Source organism: Scyliorhinus torazame, chromosome 1 (assembly GCF_047496885.1).
Source record: "Scyliorhinus torazame isolate Kashiwa2021f chromosome 1, sScyTor2.1, whole genome shotgun sequence".
NCBI lineage: Eukaryota > Metazoa > Chordata > Chondrichthyes > Carcharhiniformes > Scyliorhinidae > Scyliorhinus > Scyliorhinus torazame.
In genome coordinates this window covers 354,527,595-354,554,547 of record NC_092707.1, presented here as the reverse complement: position 1 = coordinate 354,554,547, position 26,953 = coordinate 354,527,595, and the positions used below count along the sequence as shown (strand labels likewise).

At 66.9% G+C, this 26,953-nt stretch overlaps 1 protein-coding gene across 5 annotated transcripts in view; it reads left to right on the top strand.

The window, feature by feature from the left end:
* Positions 1 to 26,953, top strand: part of thada (THADA armadillo repeat containing) — an 820,576-nt gene that overhangs the window by 124,939 nt on the left and 668,684 nt on the right. For 4 of the 5 annotated variants that reach the window (XM_072510451.1, XM_072510443.1, XM_072510461.1 and 1 more), the window contains one exon: positions 24,894 to 25,058. The exons of the other annotated variant lie outside the window; for it this stretch is intronic. In XM_072510451.1, the coding sequence (XP_072366552.1) occupies positions 24,894 to 25,058 (165 nt within the window). The remainder of the gene's footprint in view (positions 1 to 24,893; positions 25,059 to 26,953) is intronic. 5 annotated transcript variants of the gene reach the window in all.

Here is a 26,953-nt window from a genome sequence, read left to right as displayed (position 1 = left end):
GCCCGCGCTCCCTCTCCAGCCCGCGCTCCCTCTCCAGCCCGCGCTCCCTCTCCAGCCCGCGCTCCCTCTCCAGCCCGCGCTCCCTCTCCAGCCCGCGCTCCCTCTCCAGCCCGCGCTCCCTCTCCAACCCGCGCACCCTCTCCAGCCCGCGCTCCCTCTCCAGCCCGCGCTCCCTCTCCAGCCCGCGCTCCCTCTCCAGCCCGCGCTCCCTCTCCAGCCCGCGCTCCCTCTCCAGCCCGCGCTCCCTCTCCAGCCCGCGCTCCCTATCCAGCCCGCGCTCCCTATCCAGCCCGCGCTCCCTCTCCAGCCCGCGCTCCCTCTCCAGCCCGCGCTCCCTCTCCAGCCCGCGCTCCCTCTCCAGCCCGCGCTCCCTCTCCAGCCCGCGCTCCCTCTCCAGCCCGCGCTCACTCTCCAGCCCGCGCTCACTCTCCAGCCCGCGCTCACTCTCCAGCCCGCGCTCACTCTCCAGCCCGCGCTCACTCTCCAGCCCGCGCTCCCTCTCCAGCCCGCGCTCCTTCGCCAGCCCGCGCTCCCTCTCCAGCCCGCGCTCCTTCTCCAGCCCGCGCTCCTTCTCCAGCCCGCGCTACTTCTCCAGCCCGCGCTCCTTCTCCAGCCCGCGCTCCTTCTCCAGCCCGCGCTCCTTCTCCAGCCCGCGCTCCTTCTCCAGACCGCGCTCCCTCTCCAGCCCGCGCTCCCTCTCCAGCCCGCGCTCCCTCTCCAGCCCGCGCTCCCTCTCCAGCCCGCGCTCCCTCTCCAGCCCGCGCTCCCTCTCCAGCCCGCGCTCCCTCTCCAGCCCGCGCTCTCTCTCCAGCCCTAGCCCTCTCCAGCCTGCGCTCCCTCTCCAGCCCTCGCGCTCTCTCCAGCCGGTGCTCTCTCTCCAGCCCTAGCCCTCTCCAGCCTGCGCTGCCTCTCCAGCCCGCGCTCCCTCTCCAGCCCGCGCTCCCTCTCCAGCCCGCGCTCCCTCTCCAGCCCGCGCTCCCTCTCCAGCCCGCGCTCCCTCTCCAGTCCGCGCTCACTCTCCAGCCCGCGCTCACTCTCCAGCCCGCGCTCCCTCTCCAGCCCGCGCTCCCTCTCCAGCCCGCGCTCCCTCTCCAGCCCGCGCTCCCTCTCCAGCCCGCGCTCCCTCTCCAGCCCGCGCTCCCTCTCCAGCCCGCGCTCCCTATCCAGCCCGCGCTCCCTATCCAGCCCGCGCTCCCTCTCCAGCCCGCGTTCCCTCTTCAGCCGGCGCTCCCTCTCCAGCCCGCGCTCCCTCTCCAGCCCCCGCTCCTTCGCCAGCCCGCGCTCCCTCTCCAGCCCGCGCTCCCTCTCCAGCCCGCGCTCCTTCTCCAGCCCGCGCTCCTTCTCCAGCCCGCGCTCCTTCTCCAGCCCGCGCTCCTTCTCCAGCCCGCGCTCCTTCTCCAGCCCGCGCTCCCTCTCCAGCCCGCGCTCCCTCTCCAGCCCGCGCTCCCTCTCCAGCCCGCGCCCCCTCTCCAGCCCGCGCCCCTCTCCAACCCGCGCCCCCTCTCCAGCCCGCGCTCCCTCTCCAGCCCGCGCTCCCTCTCCAGCCCACGCTCCCTCTCCAGCCCGCGCTCTCTCTCCAGCCCTAGCCCTCTCCAGCCTGCGGTCCCTCTCCAGCCCTCGCGCTCTCTCCAGCCTGCGCTCCTTCTCCAGCCCGCGCTCCTTCTCCAGCCCGCGCTCCTTCTCCAGCCCGCGCTCCTTCTCCAGCCCGCGCTCCTTCTCCAGCCCGCGCTCCTTCTCCAGCCCGCGCTCCTTCTCCAGCCCGCGCTCCTTCTCCACCCCCACGCTCCTTCTCCAGCCCGCGCTCCCTCTCCAGCCCGCGCTCCCTCTCCAGCCCGCGCTCCCTCTCCAGCCCGCGCTCCCTCTCCAGCCCGCGCTCCCTCTCCAGCCCGCGCTCCCTCCCCAGCCCGCGCTCCCTCCCCAGCCCGCGCTCCCTCCCCAGCCCGCGCTCCCTCCCCAGCCCGCGCTCCCTCCCCAGCCCGCGCTCCCTCCCCAGCCCGCGCTCCCTCCCCAGCCCGCGCTCCCTCTCCAGCCCGCGCTCTCTCTCCAGCCCTCGCTCTCTCTCCAGCCCGCGCTCTCTCTCCAGCCCGCGCTCTCTCTCCAGCCCGCGCTCTCTCTCCAGCCCGCGCTCTCTCTCCAGCCCGCGCTCTCTCTCCAGCCCGCGCTCCTTCTCCAGCCCGCGCTCCTTCTCCAGCCCGCGCTCCTTCTCCAGCCCGCGCTCCTTCTCCAGCCCGCGCTCCTTCTCCAGCCCGCGCTCCTTCTCCAGCCCGCGCTCCTTCTCCAGCCCGCGCTCCTTCTCCACCCCCACGCTCCTTCTCCAGCCCGCACTCCCTCTCCAGCCCGCGCTCCCTCTCCAGCCCGCGCTCCCTCTCCAGCCCGCGCTCCCTCTCCAGCCCGCGCTCCCTCTCCAGCCCGCGCTCCCTCTCCAGCCCGCGCTCCCTCCCCAGCCCGCTCTCCCTCTCCAGCCCGCGCTCCCTCCCCAGCCCGCGCTCCCTCCCCAGCCCGCGCTCCCTCCCCAGCCCGCGCTCCCTCCCCAGCCCGCGCTCCCTCTCCAGCCCGCGCTCCCTCTCCAGCCCTCGCGCTCTCTCCAGCCTGCGCTCCCTCTCCAGCCCTCGCGCTCTCTCCAGCCGGTGCTCTCTCTCCAGCCCTAGCCCTCTCCAGCCTGCGCTGCCTCTCCAGCCCGCGCTCCCTCTCCAGCCCGCGCTCCCTCTACAGCCCGCGCTCCCTCTCCAGCCCGCGCTCCCTCTCCAGTCCGCGCTCACTCTCCAGCCCGCGCTCACTCTCCAGCCCGCGCTCACTCTCCAGCCCGCGCTCCCTCTCCAGCCCGCGCTCCCTCTCCAGCCCGCGCTCCCTCTCCAGCCCGCGCTCCCTCTCCAGCCCGCGCTCCCTCTCCAGCCCGCGCTCCCTATCCAGCCCGCGCTCCCTATCCAGCCCGCGCTCCCTCTCCAGCCCGCGCTCCCTCTCCAGCCCGCGCTCCCTCTCCAGCCCGCGCTCCCTCTCCAGCCCGCGCTCACTCTCCAGCCCGCGCTCCCTCTCCAGCCCCCGCTCCTTCGCCAGCCCGCGCTCCCTCTCCAGCCCGCGCTCCTTCTCCAGCCCGCGCTCCTTCACCAGCACGCGCTCCTTCTCCAGCCCGCGCTCCTTCTCCAGCCCGCGCTCCTTCTCCAGCCCGCGCTCCTTCTCCAGCCCGCGCTCCTTCTCCAGCCCGCGCTCCTCCAGCCCGCGCTCCCACTCCAGCCCGCGCTCCCTCTCCAGCCCGCGCTCCCTCTCCAGCCCGCGCTCCATCTCCAGCCCGCGCTCCCTCTCCAGCCCGCGCTCCCTCTCCAGCCCGCGCTCCCTCTCCAGCCCGCGCTCCCTCTCCAGCCCGCGCTCCCTCTCCAGCCCGCGCTCCCTCCCCAGCCCGCGCTCCCTCCCCAGCCCGCGCTCCCTCCCCAGCCCGCGCTCCCTCCCCAGCCCGCGCTCCCTCCCCAGCCCGCGCTCCCTCCCCAGCCCGCGCTCCCTCCCCAGCCCGCGCTCCCTCTCCAGCCCGCGCTCTCTCTCCAGCCCTCGCTCTCTCTCCAGCCCGCGCTCTCTCTCCAGCCCGCGCTCTCTCTCCAGCCCGCGCTCTCTCTCCAGCCCGCGCTCTCTCTCCAGCCCGCGCTCTCTCTCCAGCCCGCGCTCCTTCTCCAGCCCGCGCTCCTTCTCCAGCCCGCGCTCCTTCTCCAGCCCGCGCTCCTTCTCCAGCCCGCGCTCCTTCTCCAGCCCGCGCTCCTTCTCCAGCCCGCGCTCCTTCTCCAGCCCGCGCTCCTTCTCCACCCCCACGCTCCTTCTCCAGCCCGCACTCCCTCTCCAGCCCGCGCTCCCTCTCCAGCCCGCGCTCCCTCTCCAGCCCGCGCTCCCTCTCCAGCCCGCGCTCCCTCTCCAGCCCGCGCTCCCTCTCCAGCCCGCGCTCCCTCCCCAGCCCGCTCTCCCTCTCCAGCCCGCGCTCCCTCCCCAGCCCGCGCTCCCTCCCCAGCCCGCGCTCCCTCCCCAGCCCGCGCTCCCTCCCCAGCCCGCGCTCCCTCCCCAGCCCGCGCTCCCTCCCCAGCCCGCGCTCCCTCCCCAGCCCGCGCTCTCTCTCCAGCCCGCGCTCTCTCTCCAGCCCTCGCTCTCTCTCCAGCCCGCGCTCTCTCTCCAGCCCGCGCTCTCTCTCCAGCCCGCGCTCTCTCTCCAGCCCGCGCTCTCTCTCCAGCCCGCGCTCCTTCTCCAGCCCGCGCTCCTTCTCCAGCCCGCGCTCCTTCTCCAGCCCGCGCTCACTCTCCAGCCCGCGCTCACTCTCCAGCCCGCGCTCACTCTCCAGCCCGCGCTCACTCTCCAGCCCGCGCTCACTCTCCAGCCCGCGCTCACTCTCCAGCCCGCGCTCCCTCTCCAGCCCCCGCTCCTTCGCCAGCCCGCGCTGCCTCTCCAGCCCGCGCTCCTTCTCCAGCCCGCGCTCCTTCTCCAGCCCGCGCTCCTTCTCCAGCCCGCGCTCCTTCTCCAGCCCGCGCTCCTTCTCCAGCCCGCGCTCCCTCTCCAGCCCGCGCTCCCTCTCCAGCCCGCGCTCCCTCTCCAGCCCGCGCTCCCTCTCCAGCCCGCGCTCCCTCTCCAGCCCGCGCTCCCTCTCCAGCCCGCGCTCCCTCTCCAGCCCGCGCTCCCTCTCCAGCCCACGCTCCCTCTCCAGCCCACGCTCCCTCTCCAGCCCGCGCTCTCTCTCCAGCCCTAGCCCTCTCCAGCCTGCGCTCCCTCTCCAGCCCTCGCGCTCTCTCCAGCCTGCGCTCCCTCTCCAGCCCTCGCGCTCTCTCCAGCCGGTGCTCTCTCTCCAGCCCTAGCCCTCTCCAGCCTGCGCTGCCTCTCCAGCCCGCGCTCCCTCTCCAGCCCGCGCTCCCTCTACAGCCCGCGCTCCCTCTCCAGCCCGCGCTCCCTCTCCAGTCCGCGCTCACTCTCCAGCCCGCGCTCACTCTCCAGCCCGCGCTCACTCTCCAGCCCGCGCTCCCTCTCCAGCCCGCGCTCCCTCTCCAGCCCGCGCTCCCTCTCCAGCCCGCGCTCCCTCTCCAGCCCGCGCTCCCTCTCCAGCCCGCGCTCCCTATCCAGCCCGCGCTCCCTATCCAGCCCGCGCTCCCTCTCCAGCCCGCGCTCCCTCTCCAGCCCGCGCTCCCTCTCCAGCCCGCGCTCCCTCTCCAGCCCGCGCTCACTCTCCAGCCCGCGCTCCCTCTCCAGCCCCCGCTCCTTCGCCAGCCCGCGCTCCCTCTCCAGCCCGCGCTCCTTCTCCAGCCCGCGCTCCTTCACCAGCACGCGCTCCTTCTCCAGCCCGCGCTCCTTCTCCAGCCCGCGCTCCTTCTCCAGCCCGCGCTCCTTCTCCAGCCCGCGCTCCTTCTCCAGCCCGCGCTCCTCCAGCCCGCGCTCCCACTCCAGCCCGCGCTCCCTCTCCAGCCCGCGCTCCCTCTCCAGCCCGCGCTCCCTCTCCAGCCCGCGCTCCCTCTCCAGCCCGCGCTCCCTCTCCAGCCCGCGCTCCCTCTCCAGCCCGCGCTCCCTCTCCAGCCCGCGCTCCCTCTCCAGCCCGCGCTCCCTCTCCAGCCCGCGCTCCCTCTCCAGCCCGCGCTCTCTCTCCTGCCCGCGCTCTCTCTCCAGCCCGCGCTCTCTCTCCAGCCCGCGCTCCCTCTCCAGCCCGCGCTCCCTCTCCAGCCCGCGCTCCCTCTCCAGCCCGCGCTCCCTATCCAGCCCGCGCTCCCTATCCAGCCCGCGCTCCCTCTCCAGCCCGCGCTCCCTCCCCAGCCCGCGCTCCCTCCCCAGCCCGTGCTCCCTCCCCAGCCCGCGCTCTCTCTCCAGCCCGCGCTCTCTCTCCAGCCCTCGCTCTCTCTCCAGCCCGCGCTCTCTCTCCAGCCCGCGCTCTCTCTCCAGCCCGCGCTCTCTCTCCAGCCCGCGCTCTCTCTCCAGGCCGCGCTCTCTCTCCAGCCCGCGCTCCTTCTCCAGCCCGCGCTCCTTCTCCAGCCCGCGCTCCTTCTCCAGCCCGCGCTCACTCTCCAGCCCGCGCTCACTCTCCAGCCCGCGCTCACTCTCCAGCCCGCGCTCACTCTCCAGCCCGCGCTCACTCTCCAGCCCGCGCTCACTCTCCAGCCCGCGCTCACTCTCCAGCCCGCGCTCACTCTCCAGCCCGCGCTCACTCTCCAGCCCGCGCTCACTCTCCAGCCCGCGCTCACTCTCCAGCCCGCGCTCCCTCTCCAGCCCCCGCTCCTTCGCCAGCCCGCGCTCCCTCTCCAGCCCGCGCTCCCTCTCCAGCCCGCGCTCCCTCTCCAGCCCGCGCTCCCTCTCCAGCCCGCGCTCCCTCTCCAGCCCGCGCTCCCTCTCCAGCCCGCGCTCACTCTCCAGCCCGCGCTCACTCTCCAGCCCGCGCTCCCTCTCCAGCCCGCGCTCCTTCGCCAGCCCGCGCTCCCTCTCCAGCCCGCGCTCCCTCTCCAGCTCGCGCTCCTTCTCCAGCCCGCGCTACTTCTCCAGCCCGCGCTCCTTCTCCAGCCCGCGCTCCTTCTCCAGCCCGCGCTCCTTCTCCAGACCGCGCTCCCTCTCCAGCCCGCGCTCCCTCTCCAGCCCGCGCTCCCTCTCCAGCCCGCGCTCCCTCTCCAGCCCGCGCTCCCTCTCCAGCCCGCGCTCCCTCTCCAGCCCGCGCTCCCTCTCCAGCCCGCGCTCCCTCTCCAGCCCGCGCTCCCTCTCCAGCCCGCGCTCCCTCTCCAGCCCGCGCTCTCTCTCCAGCCCTAGCCCTCTCCAGCCTCCGCTCCCTCTCCAGCCCTCGCGCTCTCTCCAGCCGGTGCTCTCTCTCCAGCCCTAGCCCTCTCCAGCCTGCGCTGCCTCTCCAGCCCGCGCTCCCTCTCCAGCCCGCGCTCCCTCTCCAGCCCGCGCTCCCTCTCCAGCCCGCGCTCCCTCTCCAGCCCGCGCTCCCTCTCCAGCCCGCGCTCCCTCTCCAGCCCGCGCTCCCTCTCCAGCCCGCGCTCCCTCTCCAGCCCGCGCTCACTCTCCAGCCCGCGCTCCCTCTCCAGCCCGCGCTCCCTCTCCAGCCCGCGCTCCCTCTCCAGCCCGCGCTCCCTCTCCAGCCCGCGCTCCCTCTCCAGCCCGCGCTCCCTCTCCAGCCCGCGCTCCCTCTCCAGCCCGCGCTCCCTCTCCAGCCCGCGCTCCCTCTCCAGCCCGCGCTCCCTCTCCAGCCCGCGCTCCCTCTCCAGCCCGCGCTCCCTATCCAGCCCGCGCTCCCTATCCAGCCCGCGCTCCCTCTCCAGCCCGCGTTCCCTCTTCAGCCGGCGCTCCCTCTCCAGCCCGCGCTCCCTCTCCAGCCCCCGCTCCTTCGCCAGCCCGCGCTCCCTCTCCAGCCCGCGCTCCCTCTCCAGCCCGCGCTCCTTCTCCAGCCCGCGCTCCTTCTGCAGCCCGCGCTCCTACTCCAGCCCGCGCTCCTTCTCCAGCCCGCGCTCCTTCTCCAGCCCGCGCTCCCTCTCCAGCCCGCGCTCCCTCTCCAGCCCGCGCTCCCTCTCCAGCCCGCGCTCCCTCTCCAGCCCGCGCCCCCTCTCCAGCCCGCGCCCCCTCTCCAGCCCGCGCCCCCTCTCCAGCCCGCGCCCCCTCTCCAGCCCGCGCCCCCTCTCCAACCCGCGCCCCCTCTCCAGCCCGCGCCCCCTCTCCAGCCCGCGCCCTCTCTCCAGCCCGCGCCCTCTCTCCAGCCCGCGCTCTCTCTCCAGCCCGCGCTCTCTCTCCAGCCCGCGCGCTCTCTCCAGCCCACGCTCTCTCTCCAGCCCGCGCTCTCTCTCCAGACCGCGCTCTCTCTCCAGCCCGCGCTCTCTCTCCAGCCCGCGCTCCTTCTCCAGCCCGCGCTCCTTCTCCAGCCCGCGCTCCTTCTCCAGCCCGCGCTCCTTCTCCAGCCCGCGCTCCTTCTCCAGCCCGCGCTCCTTCTCCACCCCCACGCTCCTTCTCCACCCCCACGCTCCTTCTCCAGCCCGCGCTCCCTCTCCAGCCCGCGCTCCCTCTCCAGCCCGCGCTCCCTCTCCAGCCCGCGCTCCCTCTCCAGCCCGCGCTCCCTCTCCAGCCCGCTCTCCCTCTCCAGCCCGCGCTCCCTCCCCAGCCCGCGCTCCCTCCCCAGCCCGCGCTCCCTCCCCAGCCCGCGCTCCCTCCCCAGCCCGCGCTCCCTCCCCAGCCCGCGCTACCTCCCCAGCCCGCGCTCCCTCCCCAGCCCGCGCTCCCTCCCCAGCCCGCGCTCCCTCCCCAGCCCGCGCTCCCTCCCCAGCCCGCGCTCCCTCCCCAGCCCGCGCTCCCTCCCCAGCCCGCGCTCCCTCCCCAGCCCGCGCTCCCTCCCCAGCCCGCGCTCCCTCCCCAGCCCGCGCTCCCTCCCCAGCCCGCGCTCCCTCCCCAGCCCGCGCTCCCTCCCCAGCCCGCGCTCCCTCCCCAGCCCGCGCTCCCTCCCCAGCCCGCGCTCCCTCTCCAGCCCGCGCTCTCTCTCCAGCCCTCGCTCTCTCTCCAGCCCGCGCTCTCTCTCCAGCCCGCGCTCTCTCTCCAGCCCGCGCTCTCTCTCCAGCCCGCGCTCTCTCTCCAGCCCGCGCTCTCTCTCCAGCCCGCGCTCCTTCTCCAGCCCGCGCTCCTTCTCCAGCCCGCGCTCCTTCTCCAGCCCGCGCTCCTTCTCCAGCCCGCGCTCACTCTCCAGCCCGCGCTCACTCTCCAGCCCGCGCTCACTCTCCAGCCCGCGCTCACTCTCCAGCCCGCGCTCACTCTCCAGCCCGCGCTCACTCTCCAGCCCGCGCTCACTCTCCAGCCCGCGCTCACTCTCCAGCCCGCGCTCACTCTCCAGCCCGCGCTCCCTCTCCAGCCCCCGCTCCTTCGCCAGCCCGCGCTGCCTCTCCAGCCCGCGCTCCTTCTCCAGCCCGCGCTCCTTCTCCAGCCCGCGCTCCTTCTCCAGCCCGCGCTCCTTCTCCAGCCCGCGCTCCTTCTCCAGCCCGCGCTCCCTCTCCAGCCCGCGCTCCCTCTCCAGCCCGCGCTCCCTCTCCAGCCCGCGCTCCCTCTCCAGCCCGCGCTCCCTCTCCAGCCCGCGCTCCCTCTCCAGCCCACGCTCCCTCTCCAGCCCACGCTCCCTCTCCAGCCCGCGCTCTCTCTCCAGCCCTAGCCCTCTCCAGCCTGCGCTCCCTCTTCAGCCCTCGCGCTCTCTCCAGCCTGCGCTCCCTCTCCAGCCCTCGCGCTCTCTCCAGCCGGTGCTCTCTCTCCAGCCCTAGCCCTCTCCAGCCTGCGCTGCCTCTCCAGCCCGCGCTCCCTCTCCAGCCCGCGCTCCCTCTCCAGCCCGCGCTCCCTCTCCAGCCCGCGCTCACTCTCCAGTCCGCGCTCACTCTCCAGCCCGCGCTCACTCTCCAGCCCGCGCTCACTCTCCAGCCCGCGCTCCCTCTCCAGCCCGCGCTCCCTCTCCAGCCCGCGCTCCCTCTCCAGCCCGCGCTCCCTCTCCAGCCCGCGCTCCCTCTCCAGCCCGCGCTCCCTCTCCAGCCCGCGCTCCCTATCCAGCCCGCGCTCCCTCTCCAGCCCGCGCTCCCTCTCCAGCCCGCGCTCCCTCTTCAGCCCGCGCTCACTCTCCAGCCCGCGCTCACTCTCCAGCCCGCGCTCACTCTCCAGCCCGCGCTCACTCTCCAGCCCGCGCTCACTCTCCAGCCCGCGCTCACTCTCCAGCCCGCGCTCACTCTCCAGCCCGCGCTCACTCTCCAGCCCGCGCTCCCTCTCCAGCCCCCGCTCCTTCGCCAGCCCGCGCTGCCTCTCCAGCCCGCGCTCCTTCTCCAGCCCGCGCTCCTTCTCCAGCCCGCGCTCCTTCTCCAGCCCGCGCTCCTTCTCCAGCCCGCGCTCCTTCTCCAGCCCGCGCTCCTTCTCCAGCCCGCGCTCCTTCTCCAGCCCGCGCTCCTTCTCCAGCCCGCGCTCCCTCTCCAGCCCGCGCTCCCTCTCCAGCCCGCGCTCCCTCTCCAGCCCGCGCTCCCTCTCCAGCCCGCGCTCCCTCTCCAGCCCGCGCTCCCTCTCCAGCCCGCGCTCCCTCTCCAGCCCACGCTCCCTCTCCAGCCCGCGCTCCCTCTCCAGCCCGCGCTCTCTCTCCAGCCCTAGCCCTCTCCAGCCTGCGCTCCCTCTCCAGCCCTCGCGCTCTCTCCAGCCTGCGCTCCCTCTCCAGCCCTCGCGCTCTCTCCAGCCGGTGCTCTCTCTCCAGCCCTAGCCCTCTCCAGCCTGCGCTGCCTCTCCAGCCCGCGCTCCCTCTCCAGCCCGCGCTCCCTCTCCAGCCCGCGCTCCCTCTCCAGCCCGCGCTCCCTCTCCAGCCCGCGCTCCCTCTCCAGCCCGCGCTCACTCTCCAGCCCGCGCTCACTCTCCAGCCCGCGCTCCCTCTCCACCCGCGCTCCCTCTCCAGCCCGCGCTCCCTCTCCAGCCCGCGCTCCCTCTCCAGCCCGCGCTCCCTCTCCAGCCCGCGCTCCCTCTCCAGCCCGCGCTCCCTCTCCAGCCCGCGCTCCCTATCCAGCCCGCGCTCCCTATCCAGCCCGCGCTCCCTCTCCAGCCCGCGCTCCCTCTTCAGCCCGCGCTCACTCTCCAGCCCGCGCTCCCTCTCCAGCCCCCGCTCCTTCGCCAGCCCGCGCTCCCTCTCCAGCCCGCGCTCCTTCTCCAGCCCGCGCTCCTTCACCAGCCCGCGCTCCTTCTCCAGCCCGCGCTCCTTCTCCAGCCCGCGCTCCTTCTCCAGCCCGCGCTCCTTCTCCAGCCCGCGCTCCTTCTCCAGCCCGCGCTCCTTCTCCAGCCCGCGCTCCTTCTCCAGCCCGCGCTCCCTCTCCAGCCCGCGCTCCCTCTCCAGCCCGCGCTCCCTCTCCAGCCCGCGCTCCCTCTCCAGCCCGCGCTCCCTCTCCAGCCCGCGCTCCCTCTCCAGCCCGCGCTCCCTCTCCAGCCCGCGCTCCCTCTCCAGCCCGCGCTCCCTCTCCAGCCCGCGCTCCCTCTCCAGCCCGCGCTCCCTCTCCTGCCCGCGCTCCCTCTCCAGCCCGCGCTCCCTCTCCAGCCCGCGCTCCCTCTCCAGCCCGCGCTCCCTCTCCAGCCCGCGCTCCCTCTTCAGCCCGCGCTCACTCTCCAGCCCGCGCTCACTCTCCAGCCCGCGCTCACTCTCCAGCCCGCGCTCACTCTCCAGCCCGCGCTCACTCTCCAGCCCGCGCTCACTCTCCAGCCCGCGCTCACTCTCCAGCCCGCGCTCACTCTCCAGCCCGCGCTCCCTCTCCAGCCCCCGCTCCTTCGCCAGCCCGCGCTGCCTCTCCAGCCCGCGCTCCTTCTCCAGCCCGCGCTCCTTCTCCAGCCCGCGCTCCTTCTCCAGCCCGCGCTCCTTCTCCAGCCCGCGCTCCTTCTCCAGCCCGCGCTCCTTCTCCAGCCCGCGCTCCTTCTCCAGCCCGCGCTCCTTCTCCAGCCCGCGCTCCCTCTCCAGCCCGCGCTCCCTCTCCAGCCCGCGCTCCCTCTCCAGCCCGCGCTCCCTCTCCAGCCCGCGCTCCCTCTCCAGCCCGCGCTCCCTCTCCAGCCCGCGCTCCCTCTCCAGCCCACGCTCCCTCTCCAGCCCGCGCTCCCTCTCCAGCCCGCGCTCTCTCTCCAGCCCTAGCCCTCTCCAGCCTGCGCTCCCTCTCCAGCCCTCGCGCTCTCTCCAGCCTGCGCTCCCTCTCCAGCCCTCGCGCTCTCTCCAGCCGGTGCTCTCTCTCCAGCCCTAGCCCTCTCCAGCCTGCGCTGCCTCTCCAGCCCGCGCTCCCTCTCCAGCCCGCGCTCCCTCTCCAGCCCGCGCTCCCTCTCCAGCCCGCGCTCCCTCTCCAGCCCGCGCTCCCTCTCCAGCCCGCGCTCACTCTCCAGCCCGCGCTCACTCTCCAGCCCGCGCTCCCTCTCCACCCGCGCTCCCTCTCCAGCCCGCGCTCCCTCTCCAGCCCGCGCTCCCTCTCCAGCCCGCGCTCCCTCTCCAGCCCGCGCTCCCTCTCCAGCCCGCGCTCCCTCTCCAGCCCGCGCTCCCTATCCAGCCCGCGCTCCCTATCCAGCCCGCGCTCCCTCTCCAGCCCGCGCTCCCTCTTCAGCCCGCGCTCACTCTCCAGCCCGCGCTCCCTCTCCAGCCCCCGCTCCTTCGCCAGCCCGCGCTCCCTCTCCAGCCCGCGCTCCTTCTCCAGCCCGCGCTCCTTCACCAGCCCGCGCTCCTTCTCCAGCCCGCGCTCCTTCTCCAGCCCGCGCTCCTTCTCCAGCCCGCGCTCCTTCTCCAGCCCGCGCTCCTTCTCCAGCCCGCGCTCCTTCTCCAGCCCGCGCTCCTTCTCCAGCCCGCGCTCCTTCTCCAGCCCGCGCTCCCTCTCCAGCCCGCGCTCCCTCTCCAGCCCGCGCTCCCTCTCCAGCCCGCGCTCCCTCTCCAGCCCGCGCTCCCTCTCCAGCCCGCGCTCCCTCTCCAGCCCGCGCTCCCTCTCCAGCCCGCGCTCCCTCTCCAGCCCGCGCTCCCTCTCCAGCCCGCGCTCCCTCTCCTGCCCGCGCTCCCTCTCCAGCCCGCGCTCCCTCTCCAGCCCGCGCTCCCTCTCCAGCCCGCGCTCCCTCTCCAGCCCGCGCTCTCTCTCCAGCCCGCGCTCCTTCTCCAGCCCGCGCTCCTTCTCCAGCCCGCGCTCCTTCTCCAGCTCGCGCTCCTTCTCCAGCCCGCGCTCCTTCTCCATCCCGCGCTCCTTCTCCAGCCCGCGCTCCTTCTCCAGCCCGCGCTCCTTCTCCAGCCCGCGCTCCTTCTCCACCCCCACGCTCCTTCTCCAGCCCGCGCTCCCTCTCCAGCCCGCGCTCCCTCTCCAGCCCGCGCTCCCTCTCCAGCCCGCGCTCCCTCTCCAGCCCGCGCTCCCTCTCCAGCCCGCGCTCCCTCTCCAGCCCGCGCTCCCTCTCCAGCCCGCGCTCCCTCCCCAGCCCGCGCTCCCTCCCCAGCCCGCGCTCCCTCACCAGCCCGCGCTCCCTCTCCAGCCCGCGCTCCCTCCCCAGCCCGCGCTCCCTCCCCAGCCCGCGCTCCCTCCCCAGCCCGCGCTCCCTCCCCAGCCCGCGCTCCCTCCCCAGCCCGCGCTCCCTCCCCAGTCCGCGCTCCCTCTCCAGCCCGCGCTCCCTCTCCAGCCCGCGCTCCCTCTCCAGCCCGCGCTCCCTCTCCAGCCCGCGCTCCCTCTCCAGCCCGCGCTCCCTCTTCAGCCCGCGCTCTCTCTCCAGCCCGCGCTCACGCTCCCTCCAGCTCACGCTCTCTCCAGCCCGCGCACCCTCTCCAGCCCGCGTTCTCTCTCTAGCCCCTGCTCGCTCTCTCCAGCCCGCGCCCTCTCTCCAGCCCCTGCTCGGTCTCTCCAGCCCCTGCTCGCTCTCTCCAGCCCCTGCTCGCTCTCTCCAGCCCCTGCTCGCTCTCTCCAGCCCCTGCTCGCTCTCTCCAGCCCCTGCTCGCTCTCTCCAGCCCCTGCTCGCTCTCTGCAACCCCTGCTCGCTCTCTGCAGCCCCTGCTCGCTCTCTGCAGCCCCTGCTCGCTCTCTGCAGCCCCTGCTCGCTCTCTGCAGCCCCTGCTCGCTCTCTGCAGCCCCTGCTCGCTCTCTGCAGCCCCTGCTCGCTCTCTGCAGCCCCTGCTAGCTCTCTCCAGCCCCTGCTCGCTCTCTCCAGCCCCTGCCCGTTCTCTCCAGCCCCTGCTCGCTCTCTCCAGCTCGCGCTCCCTCTTCAGCTCTCGCTCCCTCTCCAGCCCGTGCTCCCTCTCCAGCCCGTGCTCCCTCTCCAGTCCGTGCTCCCTCTCCAGCCTGTGCTCCCTCTCCAGTCCGTGCTCCCTCTCCAGCCCCTGCTCCCTCTCCAGCCCGTGCTCCCTCTCCAGCCCGCGCTGCCTCTCCAGCTCGCGCTCCCTCTCCAGCTCGCGCTCTCTCTCCCACTCGCTCCCGCTTACGTTCTTTTTCCTGCTCGCTCTCGCGAGGCTGTTGCAGACATAGAGGCTGTCCGAGAATATGGCTGCTGGGCTGGGGAAGGAATCTGGGTGGTCCAAATCTCTGCGACGGCCGCGAGCTCTGCTGCCTGCGCGCCAAAGTGGCCTGGCAGTTTTATCGATATTTCCTCGAGGGCGCGTCCCTGCGCGTCCTCGACATAGATACCGCAACCTGTTATGCGCTTCCCATCCAAGACTGTGGAAGATCCATCCACATAGATCTTTACGGGCTCACATGTGTCTGTGTGCTGGGGGCTCTGGGTTGAACTACCTATCTTTCTGGGGGGTGTTTTAGCGATAAAGGGGCCTGTGTTGTGGTGTGGAGAGATCATTTCTCATTCATGGGGGGTTCCGGAGTACTGTACGTTGTCGGCTAAATAGGTGTGCGTCTTTGTCCTTTTAACAGTGATGTCCTGTCCCTGCAGGAGAAGGGTCCATCTAGCTGCTCTAATCTGGCTTACTGTACCGTCCTTGAGTCCTCCGTCCAGTAAAAGTTGGGTGGGGGTGTGATTGGTGAGAATTGTAATGGGGTTCAGTCCGGTAATATATGGAAAATACTGCACTGCCCAAAATACTGCGAGCAGGTGCCTCTCACAGGCTGAAAACCCCTGCTCCACAGCATCTAAAATTCTGGAGGCGTAAGCTACGGGCCTTAACTGGTCGTGCCGTTCCTGGAGGAGCATGGCCGAAAGGGTGCGGTCTGTGGTCGCTACCTCTATGGCGTAAGGGTAAAGCGATTCTGGAACTTGTAGTGCGGGGGCTGCTATGAGTGCCTGTTTTAAAGAGTCCACAGCATCCGTATGCTGCGGAAGCCATTCCCAGGGGGCTCCCTTCTTTAGGAGGTCTGAGAGGGGTGCTGCCCTGCTGGCAAAACCGTCAATGTGGTTTCAGCAGTAGCCAACCAGTCCTAAAAATGACCGGAGGGCTGAAACATTCTGGGGAAAGGGCAATTTAGCAATCGAGTCAATCCTTTTATGCTCGATCTCGCGTTTACCATGTGTGATAATTGTTCCCAAATATATCAGCTTTTCTTCCGAAATCTGGGCCTTTTTGGGGTTGACTTTACAACCGATTGAGTGTAAGAGTTACACAAATTCGGACAGAAGCTCAATATGCTCCTCCTTGGTGTCTGTCTGCAGTAGTAGGTCATCTATATACTGAACCAGACATTCGGGGCGAGAGAATTTGGCTAAACCATTTGCCAGCTGTTGGTGGAAAATGGAGGGGGAGTTGTGGAAGCCTTGTGGCAGGCATGTCCACGTGTACTGCTGTGCTTTAAAGGTGAAGGAAATTTGTACTGGCACGCCTTTGCCAATGGAATGGACCAGAATCCATTACTGACATCCAAAACCGTAAAGAATCGGGAATTGAGTCCCTGCTTGAGCATGGTCTCGGGACATGTTGCTACTCTGGGGGCTGCTGCGGGGGTGATTTTGTTGAGTTCCTGGTAATCGATGGTCAGTCGCCATGATCCATCGGGCTTTCTCACTGGCCAAATTGGGGCATTATTAGTGGAGGCTACTGACTTAAGTACGCCCTGCTCTAATAAGCTTTCTATTACCTTGGAGATTTCTCCCTCTGCCTCTTGGGGAAATCCATACTGTTTTTGGAGTTTAGGGTCAGGTCCTGTTATTTGTACGGAGCCAGTCATCCGTCCACAATCGTGCTTGTGGGCTGCGAATGCTGCCCTGTTCTTTTGCAGAACTGCCTGCTTGTCCGTACTAAGCGTGGTCGGGTTGAACTAAAATTTGCCTACTGCGCTAATTTTGTTTGTGTACCCTCCTATGTTGAGCGTTGCGGGGGCTCTTGCGGATTTTGCCATCTTCCAGCCACACTGGTTGACTGGATCAAATGAAAGATTATGGGAATTCATGAAATCGATTCCCAGAATGTGTTCTGCTGTGTGGGGCAGGTCAACTAAAACTACGGGGTGCTTGGTGATGATAGTACCGATTTGAATGGGTACAGGGGCTGTGATGTGCCCCTGCTGTGAGTGGCCTGTAAAGCCGCTGAGGGTGATAGTGGCTGTAGTGGGCCTTTACGGTTTTGGATGTCCTTTTGGAACATGGTGGAGGAATTTATTGTGGTGCGGGACCCTCCTGTGTCCCAGAGAAATTTGATGGGCTGTCCCCGAATTTTCGCTGCAACTACCGGTCGTCCGGACCTATCTCAAAGGATGTCGCAGACCCAACTGGGGGAGCCCGTACACCGTCAGTCCATTCCGGTCAAGTCCGTCTGATCTGAACGGGCGCTAACGCTATGAATGGGCTCTGTCTTTTTCTTACTCAGAGTGCACGTCTGCTGGGCTCTCTGTGGCTTTTTAGGGGCATTGCACTCTCTTGCGAAGTGTCCCAACTGTCCACAGTTGTAACACTCCTGTGACTTGGGTGGGGGGCTGTTCTTTCCCTCATTCACCCATGCGGGGTTCTGGTGTGTTTCTACTGCCTGCATATCTGCTCCGGCCTGCTTTTCCTCGGGATTCTTGACTGCGGGTTTACTTTGTATAGATTGCTCCCAAGCGCGGGACAATCTTTTCACTACCCACTTCTCCTTATGGGCCTCCTCTGAGGGATCATAACTCGCGCAAGCTTTCTGTCCTATTTCTGTGGCATGGGAGATAAGGGTGCGGGTCCATTTGGCCATGTTGTCTGGGGTCAAATGGGCACAGTCTAAGTCTCCAAAGACTGCTGCAAAGTGGATCCACAGGCGTCCAGCAAACGCTGTGGGGTGCTCGGATTTCTTTTGCCTACATTTGTTGAGGCCATCTACGGCGTCAACCCGGTTATACCCGATCGCATCTGCAAGGGTGCCTCCTCCTACATTCTGTGGGTCGGGAAGGGCTGCTGCTACTGAAGGGTCTAAACTTAAAACTGTGAGCTTTACATGCTCTCGCTCATCCAGGCCGTTCATGGTCGCCTGATGCTCTACTGTGGCAAAGAAGTGGTGGGGGTCTGAGGTGGGGAGGAACGGTGCGATCTTATTGCATGCGTCCCGTAATTGGGTCACTGTTAAGGGGGTGGAGTATAGAAATTCTGCATCGTCCGATGTGGCTGTGCGGTGGGTGGTGACTGGGTTCATTGGAGCCTGAACTATCTGCTCTGTGGGGGGTTGGGGCGCTTTCCCCTTTTGTGGCTTTCCCTGCGCCCATGTTGCCTGAACATATCTCTGCGCTGTTTCATTCAATTCTTCCCAATCAGGGCCGTCTTCCTGATCTAATTTCGCTCCAAAGGTTTCCTGGAAGCCTTTCTGAACTGAGAGCAGCGATTGCAGCTCTGCAATCTGCTTCCGGCACTTTGCGTGATCTAATGTGCTTTGTCTTTGTTCTGTGGTGGCAGCATGGATTGCTCTTAATGCTGCCTTTAGATCACTACACTGTCTCTGCAATGCCTCTACCTGCTTTTCTGTTTCTTCACGTACCAGGACTGCAGTTGCGTGTCCTGATAGGCCTTTTCGTATTGAGACTGGAAGCTGCTCAAGTGCGCCAGACAAGACTGGTGTGCCCTTTTGGCATCCTCCACCTCTCCATCTTTTGCTGCCAACTTCCTTCTCAATTCCAAATTCTCCTTTTCTACCTTGCTTACATCGACCGTACTCGTTCGATGTATGCCCTCAACTTCTTTCCGGAGCATCCTAACAACCTCCTCTGTGCCTCGCAATTGTGTCAAGCAGGACACGATTGCCATCGGCTTGCGAGCTTTCCCTAAGCTCTTTTTGTGGATCTCGCTCAGGTTCTCCCACCAAGTATGTCCTATACTCCCGGGGCCGGATTCCTCATTGTCACAGAATTCATTCCGAAGGGGCCATCCTTTCCCTTTGAGATATTTCCTGATTTCTTCCTCCCAAATGGACATTGTCCCACTCTACTGCTGCTGGTCGCTGCGACCGCAAATTCCTCTGGGTTCATTAGGCGCTGCATTGCCTGCATTGCCATCTTTCCTATCCGAATGCTGCTCTTCCAATTTGGGACAGGGGTTTTAATCCGAATGCTACTCTTCAAATTTGGGACAGGGGTATTAAGGCGGTGCTGTAAATACGGGTACGGCTTTCGCTACTTTCCGAAATACAAACTTCCGACTTTTGACGCAACAAAAAATCTATCAGTTTTACCTTATCGCCCTGTTAGTTACGCATGCATACACACACTTCCGAATTATGAGTATTGATCAGAACTGCTTGAACACTTGTGGTTTTCTGTTTCCAATTGGATCTCTAGTTCAAATTCTGCGTTCTCCCGGAGTGGCTTTCCACTTCTAGATCGAGTCCCGTCAGGATGTCGCCAAATAATGTTGCTGATTTTCTCCTTGGTTCAATTGCTCTGTTTTATTACCTTTGCTCTCGAGTCGCCAGGTATCTTTATGATATCGCCACGAGGTTCAAGTCCGAGTAATGATCAATAACTCTACACCAATTAGTAAGATTTAAATCAAAGCACATTTATTATACACAGTAATCGCTACTCATGTACAAATTCTACGTCTAAGCTACTTCTACAACTAACAGGCCTATACTTAACTTTGGACTGGCCCACCAGGTCAGGGGAACAAATGGCCTTTTGTTCGGGTTCTGTGTCTGCGGGATTCGAAGTTGGTACGGATTGGTAGCTAGGAGTGCCTATCTCGTAGCGAGCGTTGAGTTAAGACTTAGGGGTCTCGGTGATCACTGGAGTCACTGCACCGGTCACGGTCAATGTTGGTTCGTGTTGCTGGGTGACCCGGGCAGGAAGAAGAGAGTGAAGGGGAGCTGCTGAAGAGCGAAGAGCGCGATTTGAACTTGGGGCTTTTCTCTTATAGTCCCCAGGGGCTTCCCGCCTTTTGGGGCGGACCCTGTATCTGGTCCCAAGTGATTGGGCTTTGTCCCAATCGCTTGGTTCGATTTTCTCCAATGCTGGAGCGGTTCCCTGATCGAAGGGCGGTCTTGAGGTGCTCGTTCACCTCCTTTGTGTTGGCTCCTGCTGGCGCCGAGGAGTCTGGCTTGGCTTTGTGTGGCCAAAATGTTACTTCTTGTTCCCGGGGATTGCTCATCAGTGTGCAGATGGCTGTTACTTTGTTATGTTGATGGTCGCTGGTATCGATGTTGTCTGGTTTTTGGTGAGGTAAATACACAGCAAACCTGCAGCCGCTGGTTTTGTCTTGTTGGCTGATTTTCCCATCAGCCTTTGCCGTTCGCCATTTTTAATCGACTCTCTCCCGCCCACTCTCTCCCGCCCACTCACTCCCGCCCACCCTCTCCCGCCCACCCTCTCCCGCCCACCCTCTCCCGCCCACCCTCTCCCGCCCATCCTCTCCCCCCCACCCTCTCCCGCCCACCCTCTCCCGCCCACTCTCTCCCGCCCACTCTCTCCCGCCCACTCTCTCCCGCCCACTCTCACCCGCCCACTCTCTCCCGCCCTCTCTCTCCCGCCTTCTCTCTCCCTCCCTCCCCCGCCCTCCCTCCCTGCCCTCCCTCCCTGTCCTCCCTCCCCGCCCTCTCTCCCCGTCCTCTCTCCCCGCCCATCTCCCCGCCCTCTCTCCCCGCCCTCTCTCCCCCTCCCTCTCACCCCGCCCTCTCACCCCGCCCTCTCACCCCGCCCTCTCACCCCGCCCTCTCACCCCGCCCTCTCACCCCGCCCTCTCTCCCCCGCCCTCTCTCCCCCGCCCTCTCTCCCCCGCCCTCTCTCTCCCGCCCTCTCTCCCTGCCCCGTTCGCGCTCCTTGCCCCGTTCGCGCTCCCTGCCCTGTTCGCGTTCCCTGCCCTGTTCGCGTTCCCTGCCCCGTTCGCGTTCCCTGCCCCGTTCGCGTTCCCTGCCCCGTTCGCGTTCCCTGACCCGTTCGCGTCCCTGCCCCGTTCGGCCTCCCTGCCCCGTTCGGCCTCCCTGCCCCGTTCGCCCTCACTGCCCCGTTCGCCCTCCCTGCCCCGTTCGCCCTCCCTGCCCCGTTCGCCCTCCCTGCCCCGTTCGCCCTCCCTGCCCCGTTCGCCCTCCCTGCCCCGTTCGCCCTCCCTGCCCCGTTCGCCCTCCCTGCCCCGTTCGCCCTCCCTGCCCCGTTCGCCCTCCCTGCCCCGTTCGCCCTCCCTGCCCCGTTCGCCCACCCTGCCCCGTTCGCCCACCCTGCCCCGTTCGCCCACCCTGCCCCGTTCGCCCACCCTGCCCCGTTCGCCCACCCTGCCCCGTTCGCCCACCCTGCCCCGTTCGCCCACCCTGCCCCGTTCACGCTCTCTCGTCCCTTCGCACTCACCCTCTCCCTCCCATCCTCTCCCTCCCATCCTCTCCCTCCCATCCTCTCCCTCCCATCCTCTTCCTCCCATCCTCTTCCTCCCACCCTCTCTCTCCCGCCCACTCTCTCCCGCCCACCCTCTCTCTCCCGCCCACTCTCTCCCGCCCACCCTCTCCCGCCCACCCTCTCCCGCCCACCCTCTCCCGCCCACTCTCTCCCGCCTACTCTCTCCGGACCACTCTCTCCGGCCCACTCTCTCCGGCCCACTCTCTCCGGCCCACTCTCTCCGGCCCACTCTCTCCCGCCCACTCTCTCCCGCCCACTCTCTCCCGCCCACTCTCTCCCGCCCACTCTCTCCCGCCCACTCTCTCCCGCCCACTCTCTCCCGCCCACTCTCTCCCGCCCACTCTCTCCCGCCCACTCTCTCCCGCCCACTCTCTCCCGCCCATTCTCTCCCGCCCACTCTCTCCCGCCCACTCTCTCCCGCCCACTCTCTCCCGCCCACTCTCTCCCGCCCACTCTCTCCCGCCCACTCTCTCCCGCCCACTCTCACCCGCCCACTCTCACCCGCCCACTCTCCCCCGCCCACTCTCTCCCGCCCTCTCTCTCCCGCCCTCTCTCTCCCGCCCTCTCTCTCCCGCCCTCTCTCTCCCGCCTTCTCTCTCCCTCCCTCCCCCGCTCTCCCTCCCTGCCCTCCCTCCCTGCCCTCCCTCCCTCCCTCCCTGCCCTCCCTCCCCGCCCTCTCTCCCCGCCCTCTCTCCCCGCCCTCTCTGCCCGCCCTCCCCGCCCTCTCTCCCCGCCCTCTCTCCCCCTCCCTCTCCCCCCGCCCTCTCCCCCGCCCTCTCCCCCCGCCCTCTCCCCCCGCCCTCTCCCCCCGCCCTCTCCCCCCGCCCTCTCCCCCCGCCCTCTCGACCCGCCCTCTCGACCCGCCCTCTCTCTCCCCCTGCCCCTCTCTCCCCCTGCCCTCTCCCCCTGCCCTCTCCCCCTGCCCTCTCCCCCTGCCCTCTCCCCCTGCCCTCTCCCCCTGCCCTCTCCCCCTGCCCTCTCCCCCTGCCCTCTCCCCTGCCCTCTCCCCTGCCCTCTCCCCGCCCTCTCCCCGCCCTCTCCCCGCCCTCTCTCCCCGCCCTCTCTCCCCCGCCCTCTCTCCCCCGCCCTCTCTCCCCCGCCCTCTCTCCCCCGCCCTCTCTCCCCCGCCCTCTCTCCCCCGCCCTGTCTCCCCCGCCCTGTCTCCCCGCCCTCTCTCCCCGCCCTCTCTCCCCCGCCCTCTCTCCCCTCCCTCTCACCCCGCCCTCTCTCCCCCGCCCCCTCTCTCCCCCGCCCCCTCTCTCCCCGCCCCCTCTCTCCCCGCCCCCTCTCCCCGCCCTCTCTCCCCCGCCCTCTCTCCCCCGCCCTCTCTCCCCTGCCCTCTCTCCCCCGCCCTCTCTCCCCCGCCCTCTCTCCCCCGCCCTCTCTCCCCCGCCCTCTCTCCCCCGCCCTCTCTCCCCCGCCCTCTCTCCCCCGCCCTCTCTCCCCGACCTCTCTCTCCCGCCCTCTCCCCCGCCCTCTCACCCGCTCCCTCTCCCCGCCCTCTCTCCCCAGCCCTCTCTCCCCCGCCCTCTCTCCCCCGCCCTCTCTCCCCCGCCCTCTCTCCCCCGCCCTCTCTCCCCCGCCCTCTCTCCCCCGCCCTCTCTCCCCCGCCCTCTCTCCCCCGCACACTCTCCCCCGCCCTCTCTCCCCCGCCCTCTCTCCCCCGCCCTCTCTCCCCCGCCCTCTCTCCCCCGCACACTCTCCCCCGCCCTCTCTCCCCCGCCCTCTCTCCCCCGCCCTCTCTCCCCCGCCCTCGCTCCCCGCCCTCTCTCCCCCGCCCTCTCTCCCCCGCCCTCTCTTCCCGCCCCCTCTCCCCCGCCCTCTCACCCGCGCCCTCGACCCCGCTCCCTCTCCCCCGCCCTCCCCCGCCCTCTTTCCCCGCCCTCTCTCTCCCGCCCTCTCCCCCGCCCTCTCACCCGCTCCCTCTCCCCGCCCTCTCCCCGCCCTCTCTCCCCGCCCTCTCTCCCCGCCCTCTCTCCCCGCCCTCTCGTCCCCGCCCTCTCGCCCCCGCCCTCTCTCCCCCGCCCTCTCTCCCCCGCCCTCTCTCCCCCGCACACTCTCCCCCGCCCTCTCTCCCCCGCCCTCTCTCCCCCGCCCTCTCTCCCCCGCCCTCTCTCCCCCGCACACTCTCCCCGCCCTCGCTCCCCCGCCCTCTCTCCCCCGCCCTCGCTCCCCGCCCTCTCTCCCCCGCCCTCTCTCCCCCGCCCTCTCTCCCCCGCCCTCTCTTCCCGCCCCCTCTCCCCCGCCCTCTCACCCGCGCCCTCGACCCCGCTCCCTCTCCCCCGCCCTCCCCCGCCCTCTCTCCCCCGCCCTCCCCCGCCCTCTCTCCCCGCCCTCTCTCTCCCGCCCTCTCCCCCGCCCTCTCACCCGCTCCCTCTCCCCGCCCTCTCCCCGCCCTCTCTCCCCGCCCTCTCGACCCCGCCCTCTCGACCCCGCCCTCTCGCCCCCGCCCTCTCGCCCCCGCCCTCTCTCCCCCGCCCTCTCTCCCCCGCCCTCTCTCCCCCGCCCTCTCACCCGCTCCCTCTCCCCGCCCTCTCCCCGCCCTCTCTCCCCGCCCTCTCGCCCCCGCCCTCTCGCCCCCGCCCTCTCTCCCCCGCCCTCTCTCCCCCGCCCTCTCTCCCCCGCCCTCTCTCCCCCTCTCTCCCCGCCCTCTCTCCGGGCTCTCTCTCGCCCGCCCTCTCTCGCCCGCCCTCTCTCCCCCGCCCTCTCTCCCCCGCCCTCTCTCCCCCGCCCTCTCTCCCCCGCCCTCTCTCCCCCGCCCTCTCTCCCCCGCCCTCTCTCCCCCGCCCTCTCTCCCCCGCCCTCTCTCCCCCGCCCTCTCTCCCCCGCCCTCTCTCCCCCGCCCTCTCTCCCCCGCCCTCTCTCCCCCGCCCTCTCTCCCCCGCCCTCTCTCCCCCGCCCTCTCTCCCCCGCCCTCTCTCCCCCGCCCTCTCTCCCCCGCCCTCTCTCCCCCGCCCTCTCTCCCCCGCCCTCTCTCCCCCGCCCTCTCTCCCCCGCCCTCTCCCCCCGCCCTCTCCCCCCGCCCTCTCCCCCCGCCCTCTCCCCCCGCCCTCTCCCCCCGCCCTCTCCCCCCGCCCTCTCCCCCCGCCCTCTCCCCCCGCCCTCTCCCCCCGCCCTCTCCCCCCCGCCCTCTCCCCCCCGCCCTCTCCCCCCCGCCCTCTCCCCCCCGCCCTCTCCCCCCCGCCCTCTCCCCCCCGCCCTCTCTACCCGCCCTCTCTCCCCGACCTCTCTCCCCGCCCTCTCTCCCCGCCCTCTCTCCCCCGCCCTCTCTCCCCCGCCCTCTCTCCCCCGCCCTCTCTCCCCCGCCCTCTCTCCCCCGCCCTCTCTCCCCTCCTCTCACCCGGCCCTCTCTCCCCTCCCTCTCACCCCGCCCTCTCTCCCCCGCCCTCTCTCCCCGCCCCCTCTCTCCCCGCCCCCTCTCCCCGCCCTCTCTCCCCCGCCCTCTCTCCCCCGCCCTCTCTCCCCCGCCCTCTCTCCCCCGCCCTCTCTCCCCCGCCCTCTCTCCCCCGCCCTCTCTCCCCCGCCCTCTCTCCCCGCCCTCTCTCCCCGCCCTCTCTCCCCTCCTCTCACCCGGCCCTCTCTCCCCTCCCTCTCACCCCGCCCTCTCTCCCCCACCCTCTCTCCCCGCCCCCTCTCTCCCCGCCCCCTCTCTCCCCGCCCCCTCTCCCCCGCCCTCTCTCCCCCGCCCTCTCTCCCCCGCCCTCTCTCCCCCGCCCCCTCTCTCCCGACCCCTCTCACCCGCCCTCTCACCCGCTCCCTCTCCCCACCCTCTCCCCACCCTCTCCCCGCCCTCTCTCCCCCGCCCTCTCGCCCCCGACCTCTCCCCCCGTCTCCTCTCCTCGCCCCCTCTCCCCACCCCCTCACCCCGCCCCCTCTCCCTGCCCCCTTTCTCACCCACCCCCTCTACTCGCCCCCTCTCTCTACCACCCCTCTCTCCCTCCCATCGTATCTGTCTCTTTTTCTCTCCATCCCTCCCACCCTTTCTCTCTTTCTCTCTCTTCCTCCCACCCTTTCTCTCTCTCTACCTCCCACCCTATCTCTCCCCCTCCTACCCGTACACTCTCCCTTCCACCCTTTCGCTCCCTCCTTCCCACCCTTTCTCTCTCTCTCCCTCCCTCCCAGTCTTTCACTCACTCTCTCCTACCCACTCTTTCGCTCCCAACCTTCCTCCCCCCCTTTCCCTCCCCCCCCTCTCTCCCTCCCTCCCTTTCCCTCTCTCCCTCCCTCCCACCCATTGTCTCTCTCCTTCCCACCCATTCTCTCTCCCTTCCACCCTTTCTCACTCTCTTCCTCCCTCCCACCCTTTCTCTCTCTACCGCCCTCATGTTTTCACGAAGTTACTTCTCCCATCTAAATGCAAACCATCCTTTGAAGACTTTTAAATCTTTTCGAAACAAAAGAAGAATGTAGGCTTTTAAGATGCATGAATGAGTAGTGTGTGATGATGATTTGTTGTGAGAAGTTATAAGGAGAGCCAATGTGGAAACACAAATGTTACACAAGTCCTCTTCAGAAGTCATGATTAAACCACATCCGAGGCGATACTATTTGATTTCAATCCAAAACTTAGCCCACCTGGCAGCTGGCCTGAGCAGGTTTGATGATAGCAGACGACTCAAAAGATATTCCATTTATCAGTGTTTTTTTCCCCTTTGCTTTGTTCACAGCATTCATCTATAATTTAAAAAAAAGTAAATTTAATTTCCCTTTTAACAGAGACTGCCGAAGATCTGCAGAAGATTCTAAATGAAATAAGACCACGGGACACAAATGATTATTTTGCCCAAGCAAAACTGCTGAAAACTGATAAAGACCGAGAATTCAGCAAAAATACATATGAACATTGCAAACCCTCTGAAACTTTGAGTGTGGCAATGACAGGTAATTGCCAAATATTGACCTAGGCATTTGTACATTTAAGGGCTACTTAAAGATTCATAGATTGTATAAAGGAGTTCCAAAATATATTTAAATTCCTAGCAGTTTAAAACTTACATTGATGCAATTACATCAAATGTATAGTTTTCTGTCGACTGGAGTTCCAAATAAGAGCCATGATGGACTTGAAGCATTAACGGTTTCCTTCGCTACATGCACTGCCAAATCAGATGAGTTTTTCCTTTTATGAACATTAAGTTCTTCACCCCCAGGACCAACCTTGTGAATCTTTTCTGCATCCTCTCCAATGTCTTCACAACCTGCCTAAAGTGCAGCAACAAAAACGCGGTGCAGTACTTTAGCTGAAGCTGAACTAGTGCCTTATGATCAACATAACCTCGTTGTGTTTTACTCTATGCCCCTATTGATAAAACTTAGGATTATCATGTGAGAGTACCTTTAAGAAATGGGTGTTTATAAATGGGTGTGGAAATAAATATCTGTAGTGAGAGTACCTTTAAGAAATGGGTGTTTATTACTGCAGTGATGTCAGTCAGAGAGTGGGTGGAACTGGGCTGTCTGTCAGCTTTTTACTTTCGTTTTAGGCTGTTTGCTGCAGGGTGTGTTTCAGTTTAGTTTTCAGAGCTGGATTGCTGCAGTCACAGCCAGAAGGTGTATGAATCTCTCTCTGTAATCTAAAGACTGTATATCGACCCTGGTGATTTAAAACTAATAACAGCTGTGACTTTAACCTGATGTGCTTCTGGTAAAAGGTGTTTTAAGTCTTATGGATGTTAAAAAGGAAAGCTTAAAGGTTTACTTAGTGTTGTAGTCTTTGGGGGTTGTATTTGAATTAATGGTTGCAAAGATGTTCACTGTATGTTTTAAAAAGGTTAACTTGAGTTCATAGAATAAACATTGTTTTGCTTTTAAAAAATACTTTTCCATTTCTGCTGTACTCCACCTGTAGAGTGGGCCATGTGCTCCCCATACCACAATCTAGTAAACGTTGTGGGTCAGGTGAACTCCATGATATACTTTGGGGTTCTCCAAACCCTGTCCCATAACAAATTGGGAGCTCATCCGGGATAAAGGTCTATCTATTGGATTGGCTTAGTGAACTTAAAGACAGTGAGGGGTGAGCATATTGTGGGTGCTTTTCAGGTGTGGTATTTTAGTTTAAGTTAGGAGTGTGTTGTGGACAATGGCTCTTTCAGAGGCTCAGAAGTTTTTGGGGATGGAGACGGTCACACGCAGTACCTTACGGACAGAGACTAAAAGCAGACTGTTAGATTTGGCAAAAACATTGCAGTTAACATGCAATGCAATGCAATGCAATGCCTGACAAAATGCAAAAGATGAGGTCATTATGGCGGTGGCTAAGCATTTAAAGTTGCCCGAGATACAGTTTGACTCATTGGAAATAGCAAAAATGCAGTTGCAAATTAAACAAATGGAACATGAGAAAGAATTAAAGCAGCTTGAATACGAAAGAGAGAGAGAAGAAAGAGAGAGAGAGGAAAATGAGAGAGAAGAAAGGAAAACAGAAAGAATAGCCCTTGCAAAACAAAAAGAAAGAGAAAGGGAGATACAGATCAGGGAAAAAGATAGAGAGAGTTTGAACTTCAGAAAATGGCCATGAAACATGACAGTCAGTTAAAATTGGCAGACTTAAAGGGAAACGTACAGTTGGTGGATAGTGAGAAAGCGTCAAAGTCAAAGGCTTGGTGGGAATCTCTTTAATTATGTCCAAGCATTGCCAAGGTTTGACGAGAAGGAGGTAAATGCCTTTTTCATTTCATTTGAGAAGGTAGGTAAACAAATGAAATGGCCACAGGACATGTGGGGACTCAAACAAAGCTGATAGGTAGGGCGAGTGAAGTGTTTGCATCACTACC